At 35.2% G+C, this 14,469-nt stretch overlaps 1 protein-coding gene across 1 annotated transcript in view; it reads right to left on the bottom strand.

The window, feature by feature from the left end:
* DNAH12 (dynein axonemal heavy chain 12) overlaps positions 1-14,469 on the bottom strand; it is a 77,694-nt gene that overhangs the window by 24,047 nt on the left and 39,178 nt on the right. Inside the window, exons 39-50 of the mRNA XM_064518927.1 lie at positions 13,237-13,492; positions 10,777-11,076; positions 9,405-9,583; positions 7,729-7,921; positions 7,476-7,637; positions 5,328-5,522; positions 4,402-4,535; positions 3,912-4,074; positions 3,051-3,131; positions 1,653-1,829; positions 735-866; positions 174-263 (exon numbers count right to left, since the gene is read on the bottom strand). Of these exons, the coding sequence (XP_064374997.1) occupies positions 174-263; positions 735-866; positions 1,653-1,829; positions 3,051-3,131; positions 3,912-4,074; positions 4,402-4,535; positions 5,328-5,522; positions 7,476-7,637; positions 7,729-7,921; positions 9,405-9,583; positions 10,777-11,076; positions 13,237-13,492 (2,062 nt within the window). The remainder of the gene's footprint in view (positions 1-173; positions 264-734; positions 867-1,652; positions 1,830-3,050; positions 3,132-3,911; positions 4,075-4,401; positions 4,536-5,327; positions 5,523-7,475; positions 7,638-7,728; positions 7,922-9,404; positions 9,584-10,776; positions 11,077-13,236; positions 13,493-14,469) is intronic.

Raw genomic sequence — 14,469 nt, forward strand, 5'->3', positions numbered from 1 at the left:
ACTATATTCATCCTGGCTAGAGCTGTCTACAAACTTGTAAAGATACTTGGCCATAACAGAACTTGACAAGTTTGGGGCAAATGTGACCAGTGATACAATATTTCCTAACTTTGTTTTCTGGAAGAAGATTTCTATATGGTAAAAATCACTGAAAAATTAAACAAAAACCTTACTGGAATGTTGTCCTTGTCATATTCTTTCAAATCCTTTAAGAAATTCATGTCACCAAGCAGTTTCTTGCTAGGACCCCAGTAATCCAAAATCTACAAAACACAATAGGAAATAACTTTTCAAACCTTAAAACAAATAACAACAAAAAACAATAAAAATTGTCAAATCTCTTCTAATAAACTCTTGCATATTTAATATTAAAGACCTGGTATCTCCATGAGACACCAATAAAGTAGTGAGAGAAGAGTCCATCAGACCAAGTATTTTCCCCCAAGCTGAAACAAAATAGTGACTCAGGGAAGACTTACCTCCACATACAAGTTTAACACATTAAATGAGTTCTCTTTGCACATTCCAGAACTCCAAATTATGTAAGTTGGACACTGAAGATGTCTAAGGCATACGTCTGAGGCATATAGCTTTTAATGAGATAACGCGTGCAGGCTGTAAATATGTGCCCGCTTTACTGGACCTCAGGTGTATCTTGTTTAATGAACAACCATTCTATGTTGAGAAGAATAGGAATTACACTTTTATTTGAAACTCATTCTCTGCCATTTTACCTTGCCTCCAGTCCCTGAAGGATCTGCAATTTTTTCAGGTTTTATATCTTTCATGACACAGACAGCAGCCATCACAAGTTTGACACCAGATGGAGGATTTTTCATTGATTTGACAATTGTTATATCAGAAGGCTGAAATAAAAGTCAAATTTAAAAAATAAAATGTATAGATTTATGACAAATGTACTAACAGAAAAAAAGGAAATTATAACGGTATTACCAATTAATATAGTTATAGTGGGTTTTTAGAGGGGATATTAAGGATACAGCACTAGTGACACAGTTCAAAACATCCATCAACTTATTCTATTCAAGGGAAATAAAATGAAGTAAATGTCAGTAACTGTAAATGAGCAATTAACTAAAATTATATTTTAAAAAAGTACAGGTCAGAAGATTTTTTTGATTCACTTTTGTATGCATTACCTAAAACATCTCATATACTTCATAACTCCTACTAAACAATTCCTGTAGAACCTTCTCAGCAATATTGCTTTCAGATCAGGTCTAAGTCATGATTAGAAGGAAACCTTCAACCCAAAGATGCAGACAATTCTCAGCCATAAACACATACCATGTTACACATCAGTGGTCAACCCTAAGCTTATCTGAAAGAGGAAATTCAGACGATAACGTTCCCAGTAACTTTGGGTATTGGTTATCCCTCCCCTCCCCTGCATTGGGCTTTTCTGCAAATAAACAAACAAAATTTTTAAATGCACAAAAAAGTCTTGCATTCTGAGTACATGAAGAGACCTACTGAAACATGACTGCACAGATATTATATCTCCTCTTTCAAAAAACACAAAAGTTTGTGCTTTTCAAATCTTCTCATCTTAATGCACTCTGCCAAATAAATGGATGAATGTCATCATACTAAATAATTCTTTAGAATGATAAAAGTTTAGATTAGCTCACCTTCAAAGTGTCAAGAGCAGCAAGTGCAGCCTCCAGGGCTGGGATTGCCTCTGCTAGGTCACTTTCACATTCATTCTTCAGTGTCTGAGCTTCTTCAGCTTTTTCTGTAGCAATCTCTTCATCTACTTTTACAGTTTGTCTTTTCTGTTCTACTTCTGCAGATTCTATTTCTATAATCTAAAAAAAAATACATCGGTGAGCTTCCTTTTGAGTGGCGAATGATTAAATGAACTGAAATCATCAAGTATAATAGCTATGAAATACTTGAAATTTCTCTTTATATTTTTCAGTATTTCCATATCTTTTCAATTTATGTTAAGGAAATCATCTGTTTCTTAGCGTAATATATCATCATAATGAAGCCTTAAGAGCAAGTGCACTGCATGAAATCTGACTGCTGTCAATAAAAGCTACTTAAAGGGTGTTTAAAGTTCAAGAGACAGAAAACTATCCATGTATTCAGGTTGTAACTCAAAAATATACTAGCCCCCTTCCCCTAGCCTGTAAAACTGGCCAAGGAAATTCATTTTCTTTTGGCTGGCGAGTCAACTCTTCATTCAAGTACTCCCTCTTCAGCTCTACAGAAGCGACATCCAGCCTCCTTAGAGCCTATCCTGTGATGGTGGTGGAGCTGGAATTTTGGTTTGTACGAGTAGGTAGAACAGATATCACTGTATCTGTAAAACCATTTAAAAATCATAACCAGTGCACAAAAACATCAATAAAACTTTGCTTTTTTGTGATGAAATAGTAACATACTAAATAAGTGTATTTTCTCAAGTTGTAATTCTGAAAAAAACCTAAAAGACTGGTTCCCAAGTCCCACTGAATTTCTACTAAGTTACTCTTTCTTAGGACCTTTTAAAATCCAAGTGTATAATCCCAGTGCATGCAAAGACTGACTGTGCAAACTCTTCATGTTTAGTTTGTATGCTGAAAAACCATTCAGGGTCTCCACAATGCTCATGAATATTCTCAGAAACCCAGTCTAACCACTATTAGCATGAATGTTCCTCTAACATCCTTCAGCATGGAGCTTAGGCAAGGACTGTCTATCCATAGTAACTGAGATAAAAAGTACAATTTTCTTCCAATTCAATGGATATGTGCATAAATATCCACAAATTTCACCACACTGCAAATGCAAGTAAACAAGAAGGAAGCTCAAAAACCTCAGCTCAGCTCTTACTTTCGGAAAGACAGATCACGTATCAGCAAATTTAGAGACATACTCATTAGAACCTGCCTACAATCATCTGAGATTCTGAAGCAGAAGTAAAATACACTGTACTATTAAGACTCCTCATTCAAAGCTAATTACTATGAAGATGAAAGTATGGCTCCTCAGTCTGCACATACTTACATTAAGAAGGCAATATTGTATTTGTATAACTCTACCTTCATCATGTTCGCATTATCCAATTTAGCCTCTTCCAGTTTGGGCTGCAGCTGAACTAATTCCTGTTTCATCTCACCAACCTAGATATAGATATAGATATAGATATAGACACACACATATGCAAAAGAATCAGGTAAGATTCTCAATTCCCAAGTAAAATTTGCAACGATTTCTGTAAGACCAAGATTCTATCCAATGACTAGTTTATTAATAAAAGGAAATGATGTTTGCTTTCATATCAAAACATTGCAGAGAGACTTGTTTTTTCCTCACTTTTATAATCTCTAATTTAAATAATCACATTCCTTTATACTCAACTGCTAACTATTTAGGAAAGGGAAACTCTGTTTGTATACTGTTTAGCAATGGGGCCTATGGCCTCTACTACAACAGCTACATCAATAACGACTGTGGGAAACAGAAGTGCAAACATATTTATTACAGTTTTACCATTCAAGATTGAGCTAAACAGAGAGGCAATTTACTTCAAATTAAAATCAAACAAATTATTAGGTATAACAGACAAAAATCATATGCCAAAAAACATGTAACTGTATGGACCACATCTGTATTTACAGAAACAGACACACACACCTCTATCATAAGAATAAATTTTTCTTTACGAAAATCTTTAACAAAAAGCATATTTTGGCCACACAGGCTCAGTCCACAATACAAATCACTTCTTAATTTTAACCAGACTTGGAGCAAGAAAATTCAAGCTGTTTCCTATTATAGGAATTTGAATCTATTTCTTAGCATCCATAGCTTTAAAGATTTCAAGTACTGCTTTTGGCTTATCTCTCCAGGAAAAGATCTGTTTATGCCCATCGTTATGTTCCACTTCTGTCCTAACTCACCTGTGATTCAGCAAAAGCTAGTTTATCCAGGCCGTTCACATATCCTTGTTTGGCTTTCATTACAGTGTCACGTTTCTGAGTCAGAAGTTGCTGAAAGGCAGCAATAAGTTCAAGATAAGAAGTAGGAGTAACATAATTATGCCGGCCCAGACTTTCCAAGAACCTGTTACAAAAAAAGAGTACCTGCAAGATTTATTTTATTTCTTTGCTTAATTGTTATTAGAAAAGGTATTAAAATAAACTGTTTGACAAATAACAGTAGTAAACAGTTTCCACAGTTTATATAGTATTTTAAAGCAGGCAGATCTCATATCTTAAGTCATAAAATCGTAAGACAGAAATGAGTAGTAATAAAATTCAATCACCTGTTTTACTGTTTATCTCTAAAACTTTGTTTTTAGTTCACTTTCCTTAATTTTGCCACTTTAAACATTTTCCTGCTTTATATTTCTATAAATTAATAGGTTGTTTTAAGAAGAAACAAACTGACCTTACAGAGAGTGACAGAACTGAAGTATGAAAGTATTTACAGATGGGCACAACCTCCTGACGCTCATTGTCTGTGAGCTGAAGCGTTTCCAAGAGCTTATTAGCCACACGTTCAAGGGCATCTTCAGGCCATGGCTGCAGGAGAAATGGGGAGAGAAGGAATTTATAGAATATAGCCATGAGCCTTTGCATTTTAAAAAGAAATCTTTACTATTCAGAATACAGTATGGGACACACTAGTTCCAGCTAAGTCTCAAATATAATGAAGTGATCTAAATGTCAGATCAGGCAGCATGATCACTAGCCAAAGGATCTGTTCCAGTGACTCCTTGCTGATCTTCTAGCTAAAAGCTGCATACTGCCATAGGCACAGAACTGGATAACATGTCATCCACTGGCAGATAAATGATTTGACTTCAGCACCAGCCCAATCTACAGAGCTAACTGTACTTAATTGAGGGTCACTGCTTATATTAAGGACAGTAAATTACACCAATTTTCCATGTTTCATTCTACCACAGCAGCTTTATTTATAGTCTTTACAGCACTTGTATTTGCCAGTCATTCCCATGATGCATGATCTGCTTAATGGGCTTTTGCAATCCCATTGAAATGAATACTCTAATCCTTTAAGACAAACACACATTATGTCATAAAGTGACAAATTACCCTAGACAAGCTGAGACTACTAGCTATTTCAGGTATTTTACATTTAAGAAGTTTGTTTAGCTGTAGAAATACTGAGATTGCATACCAATGAGTTCCCAAAATATTACCAAAAATGGCTATGCTATTTTAAATCTTTTTAAAAAAAGGAGTACGTCTATACAGCAGATGAAGGGAAAATGTAACAGGACACAAAAATATTGAGGTCATTAAAAAAATGAGCTTATTTGTTAAGGAAACAATATAAATATTTTTACATACCTGGAACCAATCAATAGTACAGCAGTTGATGAGAGATGGAAACTGCCTCAGACGATTGCGGAAAGCATCTCCAATTGGACTGAACGCTACTACAACATGCAAATTTTCTTTGCAGCGGTTCACAAAAAAAGCAAACAAGGCCAAGGGACTGAGCTCTTCATGTTTATTGCCAGCCTGAGCTACTGCACGGACACCCTTGGGAATAAAAGCTGTTATATAGTTTCTCATTAAGCACTTCTGAAGTGCTTTATCAGTTCTGTTTACAATAGCATCACCATGGAGTAGAATCTTTTATTGATAAATGAAACAGGTAGAATAAACTAGAAAAATAGAACAAGTAGTAAATAGTAGTTTACGGTATTTATCTATGACCCTAACAACTCAATCTAGAAATGATCACCTGCTGCTTTGAACAACTGAGAATACATCAGGACTAGCATTAAAAGTCTATCCAAAGAAGAGGTTCTCTTGACAGATGTTTAAGACACATTTTGAAATTTGACTTTCAGAATTACCTTCCTCAGGAAATAAAGAACCAAAGCCTTTTAATGATAAATACAACTATCTGGCCTAATTGCAGTCAATCTGCAATCACTGATAGAAGACCTTTAAGAGATGCAGAACAGATGAGGCAAATTACTACTCTCATTACAGGAAAACTACTACAATAAAAGCAAATGTTGTTCTTAACTATGTTTTATGTGCCATATCCATCCCCTAACCTATGTTTCAAGATATTAACTTACTATGAGCTATTTTAGCTTTAATACTATACTAAAATTTGTTGCTTTGACCTAACTGAAGAGGAAGATTTAAGTTTCAAACATCAAAACATACTCCTGTCATTCGTTTACAATAAATTCTCTCAGAAAAAGAAACCACCTCAGGATCTGAAACTAAAGATTACTTCATAAAAATATTATCCTCAGTTAATTAACAGTCCACATTAAACACTTAGGCTTGTCTGTTAATCCCTAAAACTCAAACCATTCTTCCACAAAAGCATGTCTACTTTACATAATCCAGCAAATAAAATAAATGACAAAAACTAGATTACTAGCAATAGAGTAGAACTGGGATTATTTTGATGAAGCAGATTTCAATAAGTAATAAATAACTCTGTCCCAGTTGACATATTATACAGATAGTCACCAAATTTTAGCATACATGAGTTAAATACATTCAAAAAAACTGTAAAATTGGAAAAGACATATTAGCTTAAGATTGTTATTATATGCTTAGTAAAAAATGAAATAGTAGTTCTGAAAGCTGATCAGAATTCTAATCTAGCTTCTCTGCAAAGTATATGGAATATAGATATCAACACATTCCATAAATTAGACACAAGAAAAAAAATAGTACAACAACATTTAAATGAGTGACATAGCTATTTCAATAAAGAACACTTTTGTGTATTTACTAGGAAGCAGTTTGAATGAGAATTAAGTATACCTAGGTAATTCACTAGTACCCATACTATAAAGATACGAAGTAAACACAACATACATTTTCAAATATTGTTAGCTAACATTAAGTTCCCAGCCTGAGTTACACAAAGACAGGTGCCCCTCCCTCCCAAATAGCGTTTGTCATTTTGAAAAAATATGCCTGGGTCTGGATAGAAACTAAAAAGAAATTGCTCAAGTACACTGCAACTTTACTTCTGTGCCTGAATTCATGAAGCAGCTTCCCCCAACTTCTCCAGTGAACAGAGATGTCAGACCAGGGAATGCTGTCAAACAACATCCTAGTGCTGGAGGCAGGAACACTCTACTGCCAAAGGCAGGCTTTGTTGTCTCAAAAGAATTTGTCCTTAAGTGATCAATGAAAACATCATGATGCAAATCCTTTTTCTGCACAATATACTGCAAAACAGTAATTACGACCCCAGGATATTTGCAAACAATCAAAGTTCCCTATGTGCACAACTTCATGTGTTTGTCAATAGGGTGAGGCCAAAATTAAAGCCTGTAGTAGGAATAAGCTACTTCAGTTTACTAATAACTGGCTGATTTATCTAAGGTCTGGAAAAAGTCACAAAATTAGGTGCATATATCCAGAAAGCACTTTTAATTAAGGCATACTTTACACTGACCTGACAGAATAGCTGAAAGGGGAGAGGACACTTAAGAGAATTTGAAAAGATACCTCTATAATTTCTTGTTTTTCATCTGCTGCAAAAAGATTGGGTACTTCCCCAGTATTGAGTACACTGTCAACATCTTCCAAAAAACCCTCTTCTGTAATTTGTGTGTCCGTGATTATAAATACGGTTTTCAAGCCTTTTACACCCGCATTCTTCAGAAGAGTCTAAAAATGCAAGACAGTTCAAAATATTTTACACTCCAAAACATCCTTCCTCAGAATTAAGTCAAAATGCAAACAGGTTATTAATACTTACTTTCAGGTCTTCTCTCCATTCATTCATACCATAGCTTTTAGAAATCTCTGGTTGAAAAACACACATTTTTGCCATGAATGCTGCTAGACGAGTCAAAGACTGACGTCCACTTCCTCCCATTCCAACCAATAAGGCATTACCCCCTGACTGCTTCAGAATACGGCTTATACGAGACAAATGTTCCAACACATACCTAAATTTGAAATATGTGAATTACCAAGATGGCAAAAATATACATACATTTGTGCACCTGCAAGTCTGTGAAACAAGTTTAGAAGTAGCATTTCCGAAACAAATTTCTCATGGAGCTGTGTGTGCACACCATCACAAAATAAAATGATTCTTTCATAACTCTTCTATTATACAAATATCAGTATTAACTAAATTACAAATGACTAAGAATTAATGAATGGAATGGGGAGAAAAGAAGAGGGGTACTATATGGATAAAGAAAAAGAATAGATAAGAAACTAATGCATAAACTACTTGTAAGGCTGTAAGGCACAGCAGTATTACACTTCCAGAAAGTTAGAACTGAAAATTATTTAAATATCTGATAAAGGAATGACTGGGGGGGGGGGGGGGGGGGTTATATTCACAAATCACACACCACGCTTGACAGCATTTCATAAATTTTTATGCAGAAGAGAGATTAGAATAATGTCTTCAGAAAGCAGTATCTGCACATCACTGAGAACCCCATCTATTGTAAAAACACAAGTATACTTATCTTGGAATAGGCAGCAAGGTCTACCGGAAACAGCAGGGTTAGATTAGGCACAGGGCATGGGGTTAGTTAAGCAGTGCAGCAGTTAAAAGTGGCTTCAAAAAAAAAAAGCTAAGTTATTTCAAAGATTTACTTCTACTGGTTAGAAAAATAAAGACCTCAAGCCAGGATGTAATATACGGGATTGGTCTCTAAGGCTACAGTCAGACATGATCTCCTGGCTGCTGCTCAGTCAGGTAAGTGGAATATTGCTTCCCCTCTCAGAAAATGGTCCTTGATCAGAGGCTGTCACCTCTTCATACTCTCAGCATAGTTGTATATGCAGGTACTCACAAGCCTAGTTTTTCAAAAAGACATAGATTAAAATAACCTGCTATTAGACTAACTATGATCACCTCCATGAAGATGTGCAATTATACCAGCAGATATGAAGAGGCAGTACCCTCCAGCAGGAGGGAGAAGGAGGGTGTTGTGACATCCTGATCTTTCTCAGCTGTAGTCATGCCTAATCAAAAGTTAAGGAAACAATAACAACCTGCAGAGTCTAGAATTTCACAGGATGAGCTGCAGCAGCAAGCTGTTACATGTACACCTCTCAGGTTGCACCTCAAAACCTGACAGTCTTTTCTTTGGTGAAATAGCTGTAGGAAAAATTGGTATCAATCTGCACTAGCAACAGTGGTCTAGCAGAAGCAGAGCACCAGTCAGATTCGGTGCAATGATTTTATGACAACCAAAAACGACATTCAAAGGTTCTCTTAAGAGAAAAACTTCGCAATAATTCCGAGCTGAAAGAAGAAGCAGAGGCGTAAGAGAAAAAACAATCAGAGAGTAACACTGGTGTGGACAAGTAAAGTGGAAGAGAAATACAAAAACCCCACCCTGCAAAACTAGATATACTGATTACCAGTTACAGCTTACAGTTCTTAATAATATGGAGTGAATGTACCTGAAAACTACAAGGTTCATTCTTGTTTTGTGGGTTTGATTATATTCATCCAAACACTGCTCTACAACATCACCAAACAGTTGAATGCTTGGAATTTCAATATAAAGTCTCTCATCTCCCTCAAGTTCTGGAATCAGGTAGTCACCAAACACCAGACTTCTCATGTTTTCTTCTGTTACCTATGGTAAATATTTAATAAATTATGAAGTCAAGTTTAATTAATACATTCCTCAATTGGAATTTTAGAAAACAAAGTTGAATTTAGACAAATATTCAAGACACTACAACAAGCATGCAAATATTTTACTTCACGGACAACATCCACCTCAAAATTCTGTATTTCCCATATTAAGCAATACATTTCTTTCAAATTTATACATGGAACACAACTGGCTCAAATAGCCATTAACAATTTCACAGTCATGACTGTAAGGTCATACCATATTTATACAGATGGATGTTTAGCAATTTTCTATATATTATGAAACGGTCCACTAAGACCACAAAGTTATTTCTTCTGTGTATCAATGAACTGACAGAAGAAGGGAAAAAAAAAAAAAAGAAAGTCACAATACGTTATAGCATGATTTATATAACACTTAAGATACTAAAATGTCATTACAATTACAAAAAGCAGTTTACTTCACAGTTACTCAGTCACAGGCTAAATCTAAAGAGGGAATGTCTCTTTATCTAGCAAATCAGGACTCTGGAAGACCATTTAAGAGTATTCATAACCATATTTCTTCTTGCAGGTACTATACTATGGACAGATCCAGGCTACTTTTGTGGTAGCGATTTGTAAATTACTCATTTTTTTCTATTACCGTCTCTCTCATTGCCCAAAGATTCAGCAAATGTTGCTACATCTCCAAGAAGGGTATACTAGTGAAGAAGGTGTTTTTTTTTTTTTTTTGAAAAACTGCTTTGTTTACCTGCTAAGTAATTGTATGCTTTACTTCCACATGTAAACATTTAGGAGCTTCACAAAAGACCAGGCTTAGGCAAGAAATTTCCTGATGTGAAAATTTGCAGCTTTTTTGGCCAAATCAAAGCATGTTGCACTGAATTTTTTATTCAATACAAAACAAAAAGCTTGTTTTCAGACACACATATTTGTTCATGGAAAAATAATTTTACCCACATTTTAAATGAAATGTTCTTTTGAAAAGGAAGTCTACATACAACACTCAAACCCTTCCAAACATTTTTACTTTTTTTTCCAAAGAAAGTATTTTGCCAAATTCAACTCGAACTTTCAAGTATAACTGATCCATATTTTCACTTGTCGTTGAGCACCTTCTAGACCTAAATTATCATATATATACATAATGAAAACAATTATTTTGCAAATGGTAAATGATATACTCACAGGTGTATTTCCTTGTCTCAGATGTGCAAAAACCAAATCAAATGCTTCTTTGAAATGTTCTTTCACAATATCTTTCATCAATTTGAACAACCAGGCTCTATCATCATCAGCCACTAGACGGTCATAGAAGACACGAAATACCTCATGTACAAACAGACGAATCATTACATGTTTGCTTTCAACTGATTCTCTCTTAATGAGCAAGCACCCCTGGATAACACGTGAAAAGTCACGCAGATTAAATGTGTAGTGAGATTTGGCTGGCGTGGGCAAAAGATTTCTGATGGCTTTCTTATATACCTTAAAACAATGAAACAAGAACAACAAGAAAAAAAAGGAACAAATCAACAAAACAGTAACATTGACTATATTATCATCACACACTTCTTCAAATGTCTTACAAAATGTCTAAAGATCTCAAAGTCCTTTGAATATATTGGATATATCTCATGGATTTCTGGAACATACACAGATTACTGACCTAAATTCACAAATAGGAAAAGTAATTATAAAATATTTAGGAAAATCTGTAGCAGGACCAGGAATACCACTCAGATCTCTTGACTGCCTTTAATTACATGATAACCTCCTTCAAGTGAAAAACTGAGTTATATGTAATGGTATTTTCCTAGATTTTACACTGTTTGAATCTATTTGTTAGCATACCTATAAATGGTTCAAAAATAAGAAGAAAGCCAACAGATGCTGAAGGAGTAGTCAGATCAAGAACAGTGTCTTTTGACTGTTTTACTCTGATCTGGAATGCATCAGCTGTCATTACCCCATGCTATGTGACAGGAAGTGTCTTTCTTTGAAGTATGTAACATGCTGAAGGGAGTGCGTTCAGAGGAAGCTTTTCTGTCTGTCTCAATATAGTCATGCATGAAGACAATTATCAAACATGAACCTGCTAAAAATTGTACAATAAAACAAAAATCACACTTTCCAGGCTTGACTATACCCATGGTACTTAGTACAAGTTTATTTTGCTGGCCTAGTGCTTCATATCTAAGGCCCATTTCCAAAGGTCTTCTAGTGTACCTTAATCCTAGCAGTTGGAAGGTGTTGCTTACCAGGATGGGATTCAATGCTAGAAAAGATTTGCTGTCTAGAAGGCAAATGTATTAGAGACTAATAATATAAAGAAACCTTGATACTGCCAGATGAGAAGCAGCTGCATGGCTGTATTAAAAGACAATGCTCCAAAATTGCTCTAAGATGTATCCTGATGAAACTGAATGTTTTAAATAGCATATATAGTCCGAGGTATTCAAACAGCTAGTAGAATCAGGCTCTATTGGGCTGCTCCTGTTATCTTCTACTTGAAGAAGCAAAACTTCCTTGCAGATTACTTCCTTTTTTGTTGAAGGAGAAACTGAGCCTACAAAAAACAATTTCTAGTGGCAGTAATCAGTCAGCCTCATGCTTCATGTGCTGAATGTATTACCTGACAATAGTTCTGAAATATCAGATCTGCAAATCCTTGAAGTGAGATGGATTCAGTCTTGATAACATCCTTGGGAATGAGCAGAACTAGTAGAAAAGTCCGAGAGAGGCCTCAGTTTTGCAGTAGAAGGAAGTCACCTGCTAATAATCCCAAAGTCACATCCCCTGTTAAACTTCAGCCATTTGATTTGGCCTTTGGAGCTGATTGGCTTTTCTGTCAGAACTCTTTATTTGTCAACTACCTGATACATCTCAATGATGAATACTTACAGTTGTTCACATTGTTGCTGATTTCTGCTAGGTAGTAACCATCAAAGATATTCTTTGATATTAAGTCTATAACTTGATGCTTCTTGGCAAAGATGCTATGAATTTCTACTCCTTTATTTTGCAGGCAGGGGAGGGCAGGTATTGCAAATGTGATACTTGCCAAAACCTGCAACATGGAATTTCATGAAACATACAGAAATTCCGCCGAAATGGGTTGGATGACTGTTTCACAATGTTTCTGTGAAGCCTTTTGTCATATTGGGTTCAGATTCTATACAGCTGCATGTTCATGATGGCTTTCTTAATCTGCTGTGATGTGTCCATACTTATCATCACTGGGAGGGGGAGGAGGAAAGTGGAGAGGGAGATTACTTGATCATTAATCTCACTAAGAAGAAGCTTTGGGAGGATTGTAACTGGTGTCTTCCTTTTGCCTTTGCATTAGACAGCTTCTCTTCGGGGTATGTCTGACCCCAAGGAGATTCCAGTCTCACCTGGCTGACATATGTGGATAGGTACCACCGTGCCCACATTAACCTATACTCAAAGACAATTTTCCCAGAGTAAGATTACTGTAACTGTAAAACTAAGATAATTTTATCAAAACAGATGAGACTGCATGTTAAAAGTAATAATGGAACAAAATATATAAAACCTCTACTTCACCAATTAAATTACTATTGTGCCAGTGAAATTCCACTAAACAACACAAAGTAAACCTCCCTTAAGGTATTTGCCTCTTACCTCCAAAGTGGCAGTCACGATTTGATTTCCAACCGTGAAGAATTCAGGAGCAAATTCACTAGTCCGTAGGTAGAAAGCTACTATAGTAGAGAAGATGCGGACCATTGTTTCATCGCTAAAAGAATTAATTGTGCAAATGTTGAAGTGTCTCAAAAATCGAGGCGTAACAGGATTCCTCCCACCACCTGGAGGCCCCATAGCAGCTAGCAGCTGTACATCAGCCAGTGTAATTTTGGACGTGTCCTTTAAATCGTACCTTCAAAATAAATTACAACGTGACATTTAGATAGCTACAGATATAACACGTTATAGATTAGGTACATCTGTGCTCGTATACTATGTGTATATATAACATATGTACATTTCCATATAAATGATATATATATATATATATATATAAAAAAAAATCTAAAGCCCTAGTCTTATAACCATGACCCAGTTAATCTCAGCACCTCAAGCTGGCCTGAAAAAAAGAGTATTTGTTTAAACTGGGTTTTAAAAAAACCTAGCATGGAATTCTGAGACAAATGTTTAAAACTAAAATGTGGCAAGATATATTATCCCTACTCAAGAGCAACAGATATTTGAAGTGCATGAAATCACAGAATAGTTCAGGCTGCAAGGGACCTCAGGAGATCACCCGGTCCAACCTTCCAATCAGAGCAGAGCCAAAAAATCTCAAAAGCAGGAAAGACCTTTAGGCAATTTCTTTTGATGCCTATTGCCAGATCTGATTTCATTAAATATAACTGCTATTCAAAAAAGTTATCTTAAAATGTTAATTAAAAAAGTAAAATTCTGATGACTAACAGAATCTTGGATAGCAGTGAAAACAATTCAATGAGTAAAATGAAAAGTTATATAGAACAGCATTCTGATAAACAGGTCTGCCAATTTACTCTGAGAGGAGGAGGAAGAGAAGGAAAAGAAAGAATAAATTGCATTAGAAAAAGAAAAATAATTAAAACCACAGACAGAAAAAAAATTCCCTGGGTAAAAGATTTTATTTCTATATAAAATATTGCTCAAGATCAGCAATAAGGCTTGCTAAAAAAAAAATAAAAAAATAAAAAAAAAAATCCTGCAGATCAATTTCCTAAACTGAAAAGTCACTTAAAGAGCAACATAAAAGTTGCCTCGACTTTAAATATTTTTATATAAAACAAAGCTCTCATAACATTTACAAAACACTTTCTTGAAGTTTTTAAAATAAAAATTCTAGTGAATAAATAA

The sequence above is a fragment of the Dromaius novaehollandiae genome, chromosome 12, assembly GCF_036370855.1.
Source record: "Dromaius novaehollandiae isolate bDroNov1 chromosome 12, bDroNov1.hap1, whole genome shotgun sequence".
Classification (NCBI taxonomy): domain Eukaryota; kingdom Metazoa; phylum Chordata; class Aves; order Casuariiformes; family Dromaiidae; genus Dromaius; species Dromaius novaehollandiae.